The sequence below is a fragment of the Lampris incognitus genome, chromosome 1 (genome assembly GCF_029633865.1).
Source record: "Lampris incognitus isolate fLamInc1 chromosome 1, fLamInc1.hap2, whole genome shotgun sequence".
Lineage (NCBI taxonomy): Eukaryota > Metazoa > Chordata > Actinopteri > Lampriformes > Lampridae > Lampris > Lampris incognitus.
In genome coordinates this window covers 131,923,756-131,942,316 of record NC_079211.1, presented here as the reverse complement: position 1 = coordinate 131,942,316, position 18,561 = coordinate 131,923,756, and the positions used below count along the sequence as shown (strand labels likewise).

The 18,561-nt window shown below is 41.3% G+C and overlaps 1 protein-coding gene across 1 annotated transcript in view; it reads left to right on the top strand.

The window, feature by feature from the left end:
• Positions 1 to 18,561, top strand: part of piwil2 (piwi-like RNA-mediated gene silencing 2) — an 81,751-nt gene that overhangs the window by 15,616 nt on the left and 47,574 nt on the right. The window contains exons 4-7 of the mRNA XM_056279784.1: positions 3,254 to 3,429; positions 10,785 to 10,875; positions 11,184 to 11,294; positions 14,815 to 14,932. Of these exons, the coding sequence (XP_056135759.1) occupies positions 3,254 to 3,429; positions 10,785 to 10,875; positions 11,184 to 11,294; positions 14,815 to 14,932 (496 nt within the window). The remainder of the gene's footprint in view (positions 1 to 3,253; positions 3,430 to 10,784; positions 10,876 to 11,183; positions 11,295 to 14,814; positions 14,933 to 18,561) is intronic.

The following is an 18,561-nucleotide window of genomic DNA, read 5'->3' as shown; positions in this document are numbered from 1 at the left end:
TCAATACTTTGTAGGGCACCCTTTTGCTGTAATAACAGCCACGATTCTCTTGGGGTAACTCTGTACAAGCTTTGCACATTCTTCTGGAGTAATTTTTGCCCATTCTTCTTGGCAGAATTTGTCTTGCAGGTAGGTGGGTTTGCGCTTCTGGTAAGGCACTGTACCTACTCCATATGTACGTTGAAGCTCATGAACGTGTTCTAAAGTGTGGGAAAATGTAATAAAAGGGTGGAAGAAAAATTAGTCACTTCCTGTATGTAGAGCTGGGCAGTATATTGATACCCTAATTAGGGCTGGGCGGTACATCGACTTTTTAAGTTATATCAGTATATTTTCAAACAAGATATAGGATGAGACAATACCGTTTATATCAATGTAGTTTGATGGTGCGTTAAAATACATAACCCATTTCTTAACACTAGAACGACCGGGATTTCACGTCTGCCTATAATGACCATGGGCGGTCAAATTGACAGACATTTTTTGTCAAGATATAAATACCCAGTTGCGATATTAATGCATTGCCTATGTTAGTATGTCTGTTAGGAAATGACTGACACCAAAATTAAAATTTTTACAACTATAATACTATTTTTAAACCATTTAAACTTCAGAGAGACGCGGTCGAACTTGATATCAAAATTGAAAAGGGAAAATATTACCTGAAAAACAAAACGGAAAACACATATTACTACTCTAACAAACGTAACAAGGCCTATAAAACGTGAAAGCAAAAAAAATAAAAGAATGAAAATAAATATTGAAACAGTCCCCTACAATGACCAGAACTTAAAAACTACTAGAACGACTGTGGGCGGTCATTTTGACTGCAACGGTTTTTAAACTCTATAATCTGTCAAGATAAATACCCAATTGAGATATTAATGCATTACAAATGTTAGTATGTCTGTTAAGAAACTGACACTAAAATTAACATTTTAATAGTCATGGTGCATTTGAAACGGTGTCAGTAACCAGACATGTTTCAGTAATCAAAAATCAATTTAGACTATTACTCTGCACTGGAGAACGCTGGTTTTTTCATGAACTTCATTAAGGAAATGATGCGACCAAAACACGTCATAAATAGTGAAATGACGCGCACGATCACATGCAAATTACGAGCGGCCATTTTGACCGTTGAAGTTCGTTTTAGGTAGACCTTATAACTTTTTTGGGGGGGGGCAATTGATCTAAAAATCATTTTAGATGCAAATATACAATTTTAGGAGTGTTCTGTTTCTCCCCCCCCCCCCCCCCACAAAGTTATTAAACTTTGAAAATCGGCTTCCATTCTCAGACATAGGTCTATTTTTCATTTACATGTTGATATATTGTGCAGCTGTATATTTTAAAATGGGGAAGGAAACCCTGTCTTCATTTTATTTTGATCTGTTTGATCCGTTTTAATAAAAGCGCTTGTGACAATACTGAGATATTTATCGTGTACCACCTTTCAGCCTAAAAATATCGAGATATAATTTTTGATCTATATCGCCCAGCCCTAACCATAATATGAAACTAGATATTGCCTGGGATTTTGGATGTCATTGTATAGCGTAGCGAGTGGGTGGAGAAGAGTGTCAGGAGTGATTTGCGACAGAAGGGTACCAGCAAGAGTTAAAGGGAAAGTTTACAAGATGGTTGTGAGACCAGCTATGTTATATGGTTTGGAGACATTGGCACTGACGAAAAGACAGGAGGCGGAGCTGGAGGTGGCAGAGTTGAAGATGCTAAGATTTTCACTGGGAGTAACGAAGAAGGACAGGATTAGGAACGATTATATTAGAGGGACCGCTCAGGTTGGACGGTTTGGAGACAAAGCAAGAGAGGCAAGATTGAGATGGCTTGGACATGTGTGGAGGAGAGATGCTGAGTATATTGGGAGAAGGATGCTGAATATGGAGCTGCCAGGGAAGAGGAGAAGAGGAAGGCCAAAGAGGAGGTTTATGGATGTGGTGAGGGAAGACATGCAGGTGGCTGGTGTGACAGAGGAAGACGCAGAAGACAGGAAGAAATGGAAACGGATGATCCGCTGTGGCGACCCCTAACGGGAGCAGCCGAAAGTAGTAGTAGAGATTGTATAGCGTAAGTATTGTCTTTTCCTGGTTTTAAATGCTGCATTACAATAAAGGGAGGTAATTTTCTGAACATGCCGAACTATTGTAGCTGTTCTGTTCTTTGCCTTTACGCACTTGTTAAATAGGCATTACAGATTGATCATCAAAAATGTGATTGTGTAAAAGTTTTGTGACAACACCAATAGTCATCATCACAGTATCGATATCGAGGTATTTGATCCAAAATGATTATATTTAATTTTGTCCACATTGCCCAACCCAACCTGTAAAATTAGCTCCTTTGCCAATATATGGTTTTCGCCTGACAATGACAATTGTCACAGTGAAACTAACTAGTGTGGTGTCATGGAAGGCTCCGATCTTTGTCCACAAGTTGAAATACTACAGGAATCACTGGCTTTGCTACTTGAGTGACTGGAGTGAATTGGATGCATGCTGCAGTTGTAAACAGAAGACACTTACTCGCTGACAGATGAGGTTGCCTGCACAGAACTCGAACCAGTGTTTTATGTCTCGGTGGTAGCAGGCAGACATGACTGATAAAACAATGAATATCTAAAAGCTCCACATGTATCGGAGGAGGCATGTGGTAGTCTGCAGCCCTCCCTGGATCAGCAGACGGGGTGGAGCAGCGACCAGGACGGCTCGGAAGAATGGGGTAATTGGCAAAGTACAATTTTGGGGGGGGGGGGGGGGACTCAAAAAAGAAAGAGAAAAGAAAAGCCGATGCCTCATTCAAAAAACTATAATGAATTTAGTCTTGTTATATAGCGTATTTCCCGGACTATAAGTCACACTGTAGCATCAGTCGCACTCAGCCAAAAGTGTTGCAAGGAAATAAACATGTTGCTTTGGTGTACAAGTAACGTTTATATGGCGGTACAGTATTTCCAGTTGAGTCACGATTAAATGGTGCTATCTAGTGGCCTTAGTTGAAATGCAGTGTAGTCATCCAACAAAATTACATTGTATAATTCACTTTTAAATATACGTTGCAGGACAGGCTAGATGAATTTAAAAAAAAAAATGCAACTTACAGTCCAGGAAATAGGGTAATTGTATTTTATTCAACAAAGGTAGTAAATCTTTTAAACAAAGTTTATCTACTGTCAGTCCATATTAGAAAGAAAACTGCATGAAACCCATCTCTCATTGAATTTGACATGTTGCAGTTTCCTTGGGCAAGGTGTGTCCTCTCAGACATTGGTGGGGAGTGGAGGAGCCGCATTGCCTCTGCTGGGAATCGGTAGAGGACCCACTGTGCCTCCTGCTTCGTCCCCAGGCCCCATCCAGTCTGTTGTTACAACAGAGTCACCGGTACCTCATCCCCCACGGAGCTCCTACTCAGGTAATGGAAATGTTCACAATGATTTTGGCAATTTCAAGGGTTTAGAGTATTAAAGCATGTCTTATAAAAGCATATTTAGAGAATCTGTGAATGCTTGCATATGTGGTTTAGTGCTTGAGTTGCTGTAGCAGAAAAAGTTACAGGTACCACGGGCCAAATGACAATGGGCTACAATGACTTCAAAAACCTAAGAGAGCCTCCCAAATCTAATGCTTTTTCAAAATAAGTCCTGTGGCTTGTTGTAAAGTTTGGTGATCAACTTTATTAGGGGTCCAATAGGGGTCCAAGCGGCGACAGCTGCGGAACCCTGTTTTTCTAATTCTAAGGATTATTATTATGATTTATTATTATTGTTGTTGTTTCCAGATCGGCTCCAATCCCGGCGCTTCTACGTTTTGGTTCATATCTCAGGCTCTGTGTGGAATTTTAGAGAAATTCTTTTTTCCTCTTAATTCCTTGGAAGCTCCCAAACCGTGTTCGAATTACCCCGAGGCTTTCGGGGGTGCCCACCTGTGTGTGTGTGTGTGTGTGTGTGTGTGTGTGTGCGTGGAGCTGTAGCGCAATATTTCAACATGACGTCATCAACAGAAACGGTTCCACTATGTTTTTTGGGAGGCCCCAGTTCTACATTATTTGTAAAAGGTGTGCATTAATTATAGGGTGACACTGGGTGACCACGGGGCGCATACAGTATATTACACGATAAGAAATGCAAATACCACAATACACCTTTTAAAAATTATTGGCCTTTTTTTAATTTTTTGACATTCTACAAATCATCCCATTTTAAGACATACAAATACCATTACCGTATGCCTTTTTAAAATTATTTCATTTTTACCATTTTACAAATCATCCTATTTCAAGCTGTCTGTCCCATTCATATCCAAGGTGTGCCAAAGCCATCATCGACTCACCGCCTATTGGATGTAGTCCCAAAGTGGCCTCTTTTCCTTTCTGTTGACATCTTTCCCCGGTTTCCATGAAGTTGAAAGATGATGGCTGGCCTTCAGCCACGACCTCACAGAAGGTTTTGGGTTGAAATATTCCAATGGGGGTCCATTAATGTCCAAAAACAGAAGTGCGCTTAAACTCTGCTCCCGTGGACGGTTCCGCATCTTGCGATCAATGTCATTGAGCGCAGAGAAACCTCTTTCACACTGCAGAGCTGGGTAGAAAAGTTGTAGCAGAAATGGCAAGTCTCCTCAGCGTGCCCCTTCAGTCACCTGCAATTTCCAGTTCTGTACTCCTCCACAGCCTCCCTCGATGGCTCCCCCAGCAGCGTGGCTAGTTTGTGGACCTCTCGTTCACCAAACAGAACCAGCTCGCCACGATCAGCTGGCCAGCAGCTTTTGTCCAGCGGTTTGAGTACTTGTACAAGATCGGAGTCAGGTAGATGTTTCACTAGATTGTCTACGACAGACTGGTGAAACTGCAGTCTGTTGATGTTCTCTTTGCCATGGACCAGTTGCACTCCATGAAATATAGCCATTGCAATGTGCTACTTGGCTACATGGAATGATTTGCTGCCCGTTTCTTTCGCTGTTGTTAACACTTCGATAGTTTGTGTGATGTCACAGCTTGACTGATTCAGAGTTAAATCTCTTTTCTGCAGTTTTAGAGAGAGGATTTGGAGCTCGCGTAGAATGTCCTTCATACATGCAAGATCAGCAACAAAGCCTTTGCTTACGAGTTGATTATGAAGGCCACTGAACTGCCGCCTCTCGGCATCTGTGCGCTTTGGATCCTCACTAGCTTTCTTCAGCTGTTTTGCTAGAGCAGGAAAGTCTTGCCACACAACCTTGACAGTTTTAAAACTACTGGCAACTCAGCGTATTGTGAAGATTTTGCCTATCTGTAAGAGTCTCGTTTCCAGTGCCAGCGCAGCTTCTTTCAGAAGTCTGGTATTTTGGGGGGATTGATGGTAGATTGCATATAACTTTGAAATAAAAATGTCAAAATAGTTGGTTCCCGTAACTGCTTTAAGTGAATCGTGGACGGCTGGTTCGTGCTGGTGTGCCAAACAATGCACTGCCTGAACACCGGGGAAATCTGTTTTAAGTCGGGCAATAAGTCCAGAGACCTTTCTGGTTAGAACGGAGGCCCCATCTGTTGCGATACTAATTAAATGCTTGCGCAACCACTCATCGTCCAACCCAGCATCACATAGATTTTCTCTCAAAGAGGAATAGATTGATGTAGCATCCATGCCCTGTTTTAGTTCACCCAAGTCCAATAAGATATTTTCTAAATCACTATTGCCACTGATGTCAGACCTAAGGTAGATGATGAGGTAAGTGATCCCATACACTGAGCTTTCATCTATTGAGATGCTAATCGGCGAATTTGCTTTTTTTCAGATTGGATATTATTGTGCGTTTCATTTCACTGGCTATGTGGGTTGTGATCTCAGCACACGAGTGGTCTGATCTATGTACGTTTCCCATTTTAGACCCGTTTTGTTCTTGCAGTTGTATTAAGGGGCCCATCTTTGTGAATGACATTCGTTCTTTTGTAATACAGTAAGTGGTTCTGAATGCTGTTTCTGTCTCATCAAAGTGGTGTGCACTAGCCTCAATAATAATGTTAGGTATCACGTCCCCTTTTCTCTGTTTGGTCATTTCTTCGGCTTGTTCGTGTGCGACGCTGTCCTTGTGTTTATATATTTTGTTGCGCGTGACTTTTGAACTGGCACTATGCACAATTCCTTTTCCCAAGTCACTGGATAACTTAACCCCTCTCTCTGGTCCAAGTAGTATTTTTGCCTCTTTACATGTTAAACATCCGATGCAACCCTCATTGAAAAAAATCCATGGTTGCCGCTCCTGCCACTCCTTGCTTTGGCTTGCACTCCACACTTTTGGAAAGTCTGAGGTAACGTTAGATGGCAGTCTCAGATGGCACAGTCTCAGGTGAGTCATCTCCAGACAGTGCTGATAAAAAGTTGTTATAAGAATTTTGATAGGCCTTTGGATTTCAAAGTTACTTGTCAATCAAAATTTAAGGTGTGGTCCATAGTGATTCTATTGCCTATATCAAGTGATGTGATTGTCCAAACTTAGCGAAACGTGTCACGCACAATCGCCACAACATTGTTTGGAAGCATGCCAAATTTTGTAAAATTTTGTCCATAGGGCGCTCTCAAAAACCGCTTGAGCTAAAAATCTGAAATTTGGTATACTTGGACCCATTTGGCTATATTGCTTAAAGTGCTGACTGGCGGCTGGATTACCAAAATGGCCGCCAAACAGCCAATCAAAATTCAGTAGCTAATATTTGCTAGTGTGAATGGCCGATCTTCATGAAACTTGTTCGGCTTATTCATTGTGGCACATAGAAGCCATGTACCAAATATGAAACAGATCGGACACATGGGGACGCTACAAGGTTGGTAGGCAGCTGCAATAGTGCTCGGACAACGTTAATCGCCGCTTGTGACTATATTTCTAATTCCATGTTTAGACTATTATACACATACTATTGTGCACTTTTTTTCAAGTTTCAGATAGTCGCTGCATTTTTTTTTTCAAACAAATATCAGAATATATTCTAGTTTAAAGGCACAATATGTATTTATCTAGTAGACAAGGGGGTGGCACAATGGTTAGCGCGGTCGCCTCGCAGCAAGAAGGTCCTGGGTTCGAGCCCGGGGTAGTCCAACTTTTGGGGGTCCCGGGTCTTCCTCTGTGTGGAGTTTGCATGTTCTCACCATGTCTGCGTGGGTTTCCTCCCACAGCCCAAAGACATGTAGGTGAGGTGAATCGGCCGTACTAAATTGTCCCTAGTTTGTGTGTGTGTGTGTGTGTGTGTGTGTGTGTGTGTGTGTGTGTGTGTGTGTGTGTGTGTGAGAGAGGGAGGGATGGATGGATGGATGGTCTGGCGCCCTGTCCAGGGTGTCTCCCTGCCTGCCACCCAATGACTGCTGGGATAGGCTCCAGCATCCCCGTGACCCTGAGAGCAGGATAAGCGGTTCGGATAATGGATTGATGGGTGGATAGTAGACAAGGGGTCGGCAACCTTTTGGATGTCCTTTGCCGCTTTACAAAGTTTAGCGCCACCCTTGTTTGTTGCAATAGCTGGTAACCACTGCTAGACGTAGAGCGTCTTTTTCATCCACACGCTCGTCAAGAGCTACACTGAATAGTGATGTCACCCATATCTGTAATGCGCCTCTTGCAGAAACGGGCGTTTCTTTGATCCTGTTGATGATCATATCTTTGTTTGGTAACCGATCGAGTATGACCTGAGAAATGCCGAGGAAAGCCTCCTTTATGGTACTCTCCATAGGAGAATGGCTTCTCATGTTAAGCCAATGGACTGTATGACTTTATAGCTGACCTCTGTAGCTTGGTTTTTGGCGGCTCCTAGGGTTGTAAACGTGCTGCTTTGCTTCCTGTACTGGGCCACTGCTCTCTTGATTGATTCAGCTTTATCGGCTTTATCTTTGCAGTTTTTCTCATGCCTTTTTTCAAAATAAGGTTTTACACTTGAAGTTCAATGCAACATTTTCGCAACAGAGTGCACATGGCTCGGTCCTTTTCACGAAATAAATCTGAATTTGTTTGTCCAAGACGGCTTAAAGAAGTGAATATTAGACAGTATTGTTTCTGCCATCGTCAGTTGTTCTTGACCTAAAGCAAAAAAAGAAAGCTAGTTAGCTGTCCTATGTTTTCGGGCAGATCAGAGGGAGGGGGGAGGATGGGGTATGATAGACTATGTCAATTGTGTGTACTCTCTAGCGATCAAAAACAATGGTGTATTTTGGGACTAATTGTTTTAGTATTGTTTTAAATTGAGTAATTCGTTTAGTTCACCATTAGGCAACATTTTATTAACACTGGAACGACCAAGCCGGTCATTTTGACCGGTTTGGATTTTCAAAGTTTAACAAGTTTACAGACCTGCCGCTCACTGAATGGTCCTAAAATTGCATATATTTGCATTAAAATTAGTTTTAGATCAATTGCACAAAAAACAACAAAGTTATAAGATCTATCTAAAACGACCATGACCGGTCAAAATGACTGCACGTAATTTGCGCATGACTGTGCACGTCATGTCACTATTTATGACGTGTTGGTCGCATCATTTCCTTCAAGAAGTTCATTGCTTTGTCCTAGAAACAAACTAGCATTCTCCAGTGCAGAGTAATAGTCTATCCTTGATTTTTTTTTTTTTTATTATTGCCAGCATGTCTGTTTACAGACGCCATTTCAGACGCACCAAGACTACCACCGAGGTGTTGCAGTATTTACAGGCATTGGATAGCGGCGATTTTAAATTGTTTGAAAGATACTATTAATAGTTGTTAAAATGTTAATTTTTTTTTAGTTTCTTAACAGACATACTAACATATGTAATGCATTAATAGCTCAATTGAGTATTTATCTTGACAGACTATACAGTTTAAAAACCGCAGTGGTCAAAATGACCGCCCACGGTCGTTCTGGTAGTTTTTAAGTTCTGGTCGTTGTTTGGGACCGTTTAAGTATTTATTTTCAGTTCTTTTTTACATTTCACATTTTATAGGCTTTGTTACATCTGTTCGATTAGCAATATATATGTTTTCCGTTTTGTTTTTCAGGTAATATTTCACTTTTTCAATTTTGCTATTCAAGTTCGACCATGTCTCTCTGAAGTTTAAATTGTTTAAAAATAGTATTACAGTTGTTAAAATGTTAATTTTGGTGTCAGTTAGCATCCGGGTAGCGTAGCGGTCTTGTTTCATTGCCTACCAACACGGGGATCGTCGGTTCAAATCCCCGTGTTACCGCCAGCTTGGTTGGGCGTCCCTACAGATTCAATTAGCTGTGTATGCGTTTGGGAAGCCAGATGTGGGTATGTGTCCTGGTTGCTGCACAAGCACCGCCTCTGGTCGGTCGGGGCGCCTGTTCGGGGGGGGAACTGAGGGGAATACCGTGATCCTCCCATGCACTACGTCCGCCTGGCGAAACTCCTCATTCTCAGGTGAAAAAAGCAGCTTGCAACTCGACAATGTACTGGAGGAAGCATATGGTAGTCTGCAGTCCTCCCTGGATCTGCAGAGGGGGTGGAGCAGCAACCAGGATGGCTCGGAAAATAGGGTAATTGGGGGGGGGGGCTTTTTTTTTGGTGTCAGTTTCATAACAGACATACTGACATATGCAATGCATTAATATCTCAATTGGGTATTTATCTTGACAGAATATAGAGTTTTAAAACCGGCAGTCATTTTTATCACCCACGGTCTTTTTAGATAGGAGTGAAATCACGGTTCTAGTGTTTTCATGCAGTGACTGCGAAAGAGAGGTGTCGTGTTGATCTTGCAGACTTTTTTCGGGTGGTACGAAAGTCTGCCACCTGAGGCAGGCTGATGGCACGCTGCACAGCTGAGCGTGCATGAGCAGCATTATAGTGCATTTCATCTGCGCTCTGCGGATTTGGAAACGGGGCGAGGAGCCAGCGCCTGAGGGGGTAGCTACTGTCATCTGCAGGATATAACGGAAGAGTAATTATACATCAGGGTTGAATGGTTAGAATTTCTACAATACGTTGTTTAACTTACCAAGAAGCTAGCCATAACACACGGTGCCTGCCTGTAGTCTGTTCCCTACACTGCTATGCGTCAGAATAAAGGAGTCATTTGTTGAGCCAGGCCATCGTGCCACTATATTTGTCAGGACCATGTTGGAGTCACATATGACTTGGACATTAATTGAATGCACATGCTTTTGATTAACAGAAAAAATCATTTTCATATGGAGCCCTTATAGCAATATGAGTGCAGTCAATTGCACCAATTACATTTGGGAAACCACACATCGCTGCAAATTGTCTTTTAATGTTGGCTTGTTTTCCAACAGTGTAAGGAAACCTGATGTATCGACTACTCATATTAATGATACCATCCAAGACGGCTGGCATTATTGCACTCAGGGACAGCAGTGATATCCCAGACATAAGGATAGAATTATATTATTCCCTGGGTCCGCGGTGGTGTAGCGGTCTAAGCATCGGCTTTGTGTCGATGCAGTTGCCCACTGGGGACCGGGGTTCACGCCCCGGTCTCATCAGATCCGACTATGGCTGGACTCGACGAAGCAGCAATAATTGGCAACGCTGTCTTCAGGAGGCTTGTGTTCGACCTGACCCTAGAGAAGCGGCTGATGATATGAAATGAATCTTGAATTGTGGACAAACCTATAGGCCTACAGATGTATTTGTTGAAATGACAGCCTGTGTTGTGATTGTTATTCCTTAATAATTTTTTTGTGACAGTTCAGTGACAGAGCTGATGTTTGTTTGTTTGTTTGAAAAGTGATTTTTGAAAATCAGAAAATATGGAATAGTTTCACAATGTAAAATGTACTGTGTAGGTACTATGCACTCTCCATCCTCCATTAAAATGGCATCAGAGTTTCCAGAATCTACACCATCCAACGTAACGCTTAAAATGGAGGCAACCCTGTAAGTGTTATTTTTAAGATTTTCATTCTTATGGGTTTCATTTGTAAATTTGCTCATAAGCTTATATCATTTAATTGCACTGTTAATTATGATGCTGCCTTCTTGATCAGGTGTCTTCTAGGAAATGTTGACTATATATGTATATTCAGGTTAAAATGGATATCAGCTAGTCAGCTTTACAGAAATAAGTAGTTTTATAAAATTCTGGAACACATTACAATTCTCTATCAGCATTATTACTTGAAAGTGTTTCAAGTACTGTTTCTTTTGTGCTGTAATGTCTTATTTGTATTCCTTTCCCTTCGAAGTGAGCCGATTAATAAGACCGGTACCAAAGGAACTCCTGTACCTATTGGCACGAACCACGTCCCTGTTTGCTGCAAAAACGAGGCTGTTTATCAGTACCATGTTACGTTTACGTAAGTATGGCCACGAGTCATTCATTATTGTGTTCCCTCCATGTTATAAAAATGGTATGTCACCACAGCAAGAAAATTATTGGAGGAAATAAGACCATGTCGGTCGTTCTAGTGTTCTTTTTTTTTTTTAACTTGTTTGAATCCCTCCGACATGGTCGGTTGTCCTTACAGACATAATTGGTCGTGTCTGTGGGTGGGAAGCCAGATATCGGTATGTGTTCTGGTTGCTGCATTAGCGCCTCGTCTGGTCGGTCGGGGCACCTGTTCAGGGGGGAGGGGAAACTGAACTGTAGTGCCTCCAGAACTCGCTGGAGGCACTACATGTCCAGTCTGGCCTGGGAACGCCTTTGGATCCCCCAGGAAGACCATGGAGGGTGTTGCTGGGGAGAGGGACATCTGGAATGCCTACTTAGCTGGCTGCCACTGTGACCTGACCCCAGAGAAGCGGCTGATGATGGATGGATGGATGGATGAATGAATGAAGGAAGATGGGGAAAAAGTTATTGAATTGTTTCATGTGCCTGCATAAATGGCCTCGCGCGCCACCGTGGGTACGCGTGTCATAGGTCGCCGATCCCCATACTAGACGAACATAAAAATAACTAGGGGTCGACCGATATGTTTTTTCAGGGCCAATACCAATTATTGGTAAGTTATTGAGGCCGATATTTGGGGCTGATATAAAATTTGCAGCAACAAGAACCCCAGCCTGCCTTTAAATGAGCATATGTTTAATTGAATTTTGTGTAAACCAGAAAATATTTGAAAAAAAATCGTGCATGATGTTCAAGGCATTAGATAACAATCTGAGTGGAATTCTTTTTTTTAAATGAAAATAAATTCCTTCCAAAACATAAAAATGGAATGAATTACCCAGCATGGATAGCAGGCAGTAAACTTTGCTCAAGCTGAATAATTATGACAGTAAAATAACTCCGCATATATTGGGTCAGGTGAATCGGCCGTACTAAATTGTCCCTAGGTGTTCGTGTGTGTGTGTGTGTGTCTGTCTGTTTGTCCTTCTGTGTGTGTGTGTGTGTGTGTGTGTGTGTGTGAGATGGCCTGGCGGCCTGTCTTGGATGTCTCCGCCACGTTACTGCTGGGATTAGGCTCCAGCATCCCTGTGAACCTGAGAGCAGGATAAGTGGTTTGGATAATTGATGGAACTAAGAAATTAATCTATTAGTACCTTTGGCTGCTCCCGTTAGGGGTCACCACAGCGGATCATCCGTTTCCATCTCTTCCTGTCCTCTGCATCTTCCTCTGTCACACCAGCCCACCTGCATGTCCTTTCTCACCACATCCATAAACCTCCTCGTTGGCCTTCCTCTTTTCCTCTTCTGGCAGCTCCATATTCAGCATCCTTCTCCCAATACACCCAGCATCTCTCCTCCACACACATCCAAGCCATCTCAATCTTAACTCTCTTGCTTTGTCTCCAAACCGTCCAACCTGAGCTGTCCCTCTAATATACTCGTCCCAAATCCTGTCCCAATTGAAAATCTTAGCATCTTCAACTCTGCCACCTCCAGCTCCACCTCCGGTCTTTTCTCCAAACCATATAACAAAGCTGGTCTCACAACCATCTTGTAAACATTCCCTTTAACTCTTGCTGGTACCCTTCTGTCGCAAATCAATCCTGACACTCTTCTCCACCCACTCCACCCTGCCTGTACTCTCTTCTTCAGCTCTCTTCTGCACTCGCTGTTATGTTGTACAGTTGACCCCAAGTATTTAAACTCATAAGCCTGTGTCACCTCTACTCCTTGCATCCTCACCATTCCACTTTCCTCCCTCTCATTCACGCATATGTATTCCGTCTTGTTTCTATTGACTTTCATTCCTCTTCTCTCCAGCGCATACCTCCACCTCTCCAGGCTCTCCGCCACCTTCATCCTACTTTCGCTACAGATCACAATGTCATCCGCAAACATAGTCCACGGAGACTCCTGCCTGATCTCGTCCGTCAACCTGTCCATCACCATTGTAAACAAGAAAGGTCTCAGAGCCGATCCTTGGATGTAATCCCACCTCCACCTTGAACCAATCTGTCATTCCAACCGCACACCTCACCACTGTTGCACTTCCCTCAAACATATCCTGCGCCACTCCTACATACTTCTCTACAGCTCCCGACTTCCTCATACAATACCACACCTCCTCTCTCGGCACCCTGTCATATCCACCAAGACACAATGTAACTCCTGGCCTTCTCTATATTTCTCAATCAACATTCTCAAAGCAAACAGCGCATCTGTAGTGTTCTTTTGTGGCATGAAACCATACTGCTGCTTGCTAATCATCACCTCTCATCTTAACCTAGCTTCTATTAATCTTTCCCTTATCTTCATGCTGTGGCTGATCAACTTTATACCTCTGTAGTTGCTACACTTCTGCACATCGTCCATATTCTTGAAAATTGGTGCCAGTATACTTTTTCTCCACTCTGGCATCCTCTTCACCTTCCAAGATTGTGTGAAACAATCTAGTTTAAAAACTCCACTGCCATCTCTCCTAAACATCTCCGTGCCTCCACAGGTATGTCATCTGGACCAACTGGCTTTTCACTTTTCATCCTCTTCATAGCTGCCCTCACTTCCTCCTTGCTAATCTACTGCACTTCTGATTCATGATCCCCACATCATCCAACCTTCGCTGTCATTTTCTTCATTCATCAGCTCCTCAAGTACTCCCTCCACCTTCTCAACACACTCTCCTCACTTGTCAGCCCATTTCCATCTCTATCCTTGATCGCCCTTACCTGCTGCACATCCTTCCCAGCTCAGTCCCTCTGTCTAGCCAATCGGTACAAGTCCTTTTCTTCTTCCTTTAGTGTTTAACCTCTCATACAACTCACCTATACACCTTTGCCTTTGCCACCTCTCTCTTCGTTTACACTGCATCACCTAGTATTCCTGTCTACTTTCTTCACCTCTCTATCCCACTTCTTCGTTGCCAACCTCTTCCTCTGTATACTTTGCTGTACTTCCTTGTTCCACCACAAAGTCTCCTTGTCTTCCGTCCTCTGTCCTGATGACGCACCAAGTACCTTCCTAGCTGTCTCCCTCACTATTTCTGCAGTGGTTACCCAGCAATCTGTTTTAACTCCTCCTTGAACTCCACACAACAATCTTCCTTCTTCAAGTTCCACCATTTGATCCTTTGCTCTGCCTTCACTTTCTTCCTCCTCTTGGTCTCCGAAGTCATCCTACATACCACCATCCGAAGCTGCCTTAACTACGTTCTCCCCTGTCACAACCTTGCAGTCTCCAATCCCTTTCAGATCATGCCTTCTACATAAGATGTAGTCCACCTGTGTGTACTTTCCTTCACTCTAATACGTCAAGGAAATAAGAAATTAATGTAAATGCACAATTGAGCCTAAATTCCCTCTAAGATAACTTAATCCATTCTAAAGCAACTGTTAGGTATTCTGTATTGGTAATCAATATTCGTATTTGGGAATGGGGAAGGCCATTTAAGTTGCCTGAAGTAACTTGTGTTTCTAACTATCTTTCAGTCCAGATGTTGAATCAAAGGCAATGCGGTTTGGCATGATGAAGGATCACCGCTCTACCACAGGGGAAGTACTGGCTTTTGACGGCTCAATACTTTACCTGCCTGTTCAGCTTCAAGAAGTGAGTATCAACGTTATCTGTGGTCTTAATTGACTAATGTATTGGTTAAAGTTGGTGACCAGTCTGTGCATTTGAAGGATTATTACACTATCAAGTTTGTGGATAATTGTTTTAAATTGGGGCAATGTTTTGCTGTAAGGAGCCTACGGTACCCAGAATCCATTGCCAAGATTTGTTTTTTGATCAGCAGCAATCGTCTGACACCACCAATGAATGGGCGCTGTGTGCTGCACTGCCCTGCTATAGTTTTCTATCATAGGATGTTTTACAGAGTTCGTTGTGCTAAAATAGCTGCAGCAGGCTAACAGGAACATGGTTTTTATTTGTGAATTTTTTTAATCAGGAAGTAATGCCTTGTTTTTGTTTGGTTCTTAATTTTTACAGTTTTTACTTCATGCAGCTGGGAATAATGTGATACTTCAGACAGTTCTTTTGTTATTTCGTTTATTCAGAAAACAGGAAATGGTAGTACAACAGCCAGAAATTGCTTTCCCAAAAAGGCAAAGATTGAAAACGGTAAAAGAACTGTATTTCAAACTTAGACATTTTACATTTCTAAACATTTACAATATATAAAATGGAACTCAAAACCCCAATAATGAGTAGTATGCCCTGGGGTCTATAATAAGCGTATATCCCAAGAAAATGCAGCCTATGTTTCACAGTTCGTCCATTGCATCATGAACCTTGGTAAATCCCTCGTACAATTTATCAGGAGGACATCTTGACACAGTGTCCACAATCACACAGGCAAGCAAATCTATACCATTACCTTTTCCAATGTCTTGTAGTACCCATTAGAGGAAGAATTCATAATGTATGCAGCCTGGCGATAGTTTTGAGTAGAAAGGAAAAACAAGTTACCATGCATTTGTAAGGTGGCTGCATAGCACAAACTCCAAAGTGATGAATATTTGCTAGAGACTGATAGTATAAAAAATGTCCTTTTTGCAAGGCTGCATAGCTAACTTAGCCAGTTTGCTTACAGCATAACATTTGCAAATAAATTTACCTTGTGCAACTTAAACTTCCTTGGCCAGTTTACATGTTAAAATAGGTGAGATCAAAACATTTGATGAGAATTGAGTTAATCAGAATTCGTCAACCCTTTTGGCCCTGCCACTTTGAGTTGTGGCTTCCTCTTCAGTTTCTGAATCCTGAAATAAGGTCTTCAGAATCCCTCTATCCAAATGAGAATCAAAACTTTTAACACTTGAACGACCGGGATTTCACTCCTACCTAAAATAACCATGGGTGCTCAAAAAGACTGCCAGTTTTTAAACTCTATATTCTGTCAAGATAAATACTTAATTGAGATATTAATGCATTTCATATGTTAGTATGTGTGTTCGGAAATGACTGACGCCGAAATTAACGTTTTAACAACTTTAATACTATGTTTAAACAATGTAAACTTCAGAGACATGGTTGAATTTGAATAGCAAAAGTGAAACTATTACCTGAAAAACCAAACAGAAAGCGCTTCTTGCTAATCTATCAGAAGTAACGAGGCCTATAAAATGTGAAATGTAAAAGAAAAAAGAAAATAGCCATTGAAACACTCCCAAACAACGACCGGAACTTAAAAACTACCAAAACAACAATGGGCGGTCAAAATGGCTGCCGGTTTTTAAACTCTATAGTCTGTCAAGAAAATAATACCCAATTGAGATATTAATGCATTTCATATGGTAGTATGCCTGTAAAGAAATGACTGACACCAAAATTAACATTTAGACAACCTTAATACTATTTTTCAAACAATTTAAAATCGCTGCTGTCTTAACGCCTGTAGATACTGCAATGCCTCAATGGTAGTCATGGTGCATCTGAAACAGCGGCTTTACCCAGACATGTTGGAAATGATACCTGAAAAACAAAACGGAAAATATATATTGCTAATCTAATAAATGTTACAAGGCCTACAAAACTTGAAATGTAAAAGAGCTGAACGTTGCGAAAGACGTGATGCGAACAACACACGTGACATGATGCGCACAATAACGCGTAAATTACTTGTAATTTTTACTGGTCATGGTCGTTTTAGGTAGATCTTATCATAGCTTTTTTGTGCAATTGATTTAAAACTCATTTTAATGCAAATATATGCAATTTTAGGAGCATTCAGGGAGCAGCAGGTCTGTATCTTTTTTCCTCCACAAAGTTATTAGTCCATGGGCTAAGACCCAAAATATGACATACTGGTACCATCTGGGTGGGCAAATTCTAGTTGTGATTTTTTTATACCTATACATCCCTAGTTTATGTTTTGATATGATAGACCTGGTAGCTTTTTAGTGGTTATCACCTCATGAAGTAAACTTAATTTTTGCCGCTGGTGCATATCCTGGTTTAGGCTCATGGTCAAGACACTTTTCAGTGTTTTATAATATTGTGTTTGCTATCATTTTAAAGGGTGCTTTCTAAGCTTTCATTCAAGCCCACTCTTGAAGCTCTCTGATAAACATATAGGTACCTAGAGCTCTTCAAACCATCAAAAACACAAATTTTTCTACAATTTTCGCCTAAACTATACACTTTATTTTAAGCCCTGTGGTATCAGGGAACATCAGAGACACAAAAGACAAAAACTGGAATACTCCAAGGATTCAGAAAATGTATACCATACTCATACTATTTCATTGTTAGATGTGATTTCAGGCCTAAAATAAGAGGGAGGACTTTGGCCAAAATCTCTCGGAGTCCTTATTCCATGCAGACCAGACCAACTGAGTGGGTGAAGCCTTAGGCTACCTATGCTTTTTTTTTTTTTTAAGGGGTCAGTATAAGTAATTTCTTTTTACAAGCCTATTTTATAGACATTTATAGACCTTCGATATTATAAACTTTCCATTGGGGCAGCTTTTCATAATTATTGGACATTTTATTTTGCCATACCTGTAGCAGATTTTATTGTAGTTTTTGTTTTCACCAATATAATTTCTAAATAAAATATGTAATTGACAGTAATTACACAGTATTAATAGTAGTACTATTAATAATAGTAATATAGTAGCTGTCTCCACTTTGTAATAAAATAAACACTTTTAAGGTTTTGTCAGATTCCATCTCTCAGCATAGCATGTGAGTCTAATAGTGACTGATGGGGCCATCAGCTGTGAAAGATGCCTTGCCCTTCTAAGTAATTTCACTCAACATTTGGAATAAGTTAATATGTTGAAAAAGTAACCAGAGCACTGTCTCAAGTGAATTAACTTTTCCCTATCCAAAAACATTATCACTAGCTATCTAGATCTATTTACAGGTTAATGTTGCGTTACCGTGAGTCAGCAAACTAGATTAGCTAGCAAGCTAGCTAACTAGTTTAGTTAGTTCAACTAACTGCCTCTGGTGAATTAACTTATTCTGTTACACTTATACTTGGGTAGCTAGCTAATTAACGATATAGCTGGCTATGTTTATCTTGAGTCAGGTGACTGATTTAACCTTTACGTTGTGTTCGGGTCTGCCGTGACCCATTTCAAGTTAAAATTACCTAATAACTACCATCTAGTTTTTATTTTATTTTATTTTTTTGGAACAAGGCATTATGATATCCTCCACAACAGCTATATAAACACTACAAAACTGATTTTGACCATTTTAGCCAATTCCGAAGGTCTCTCTAC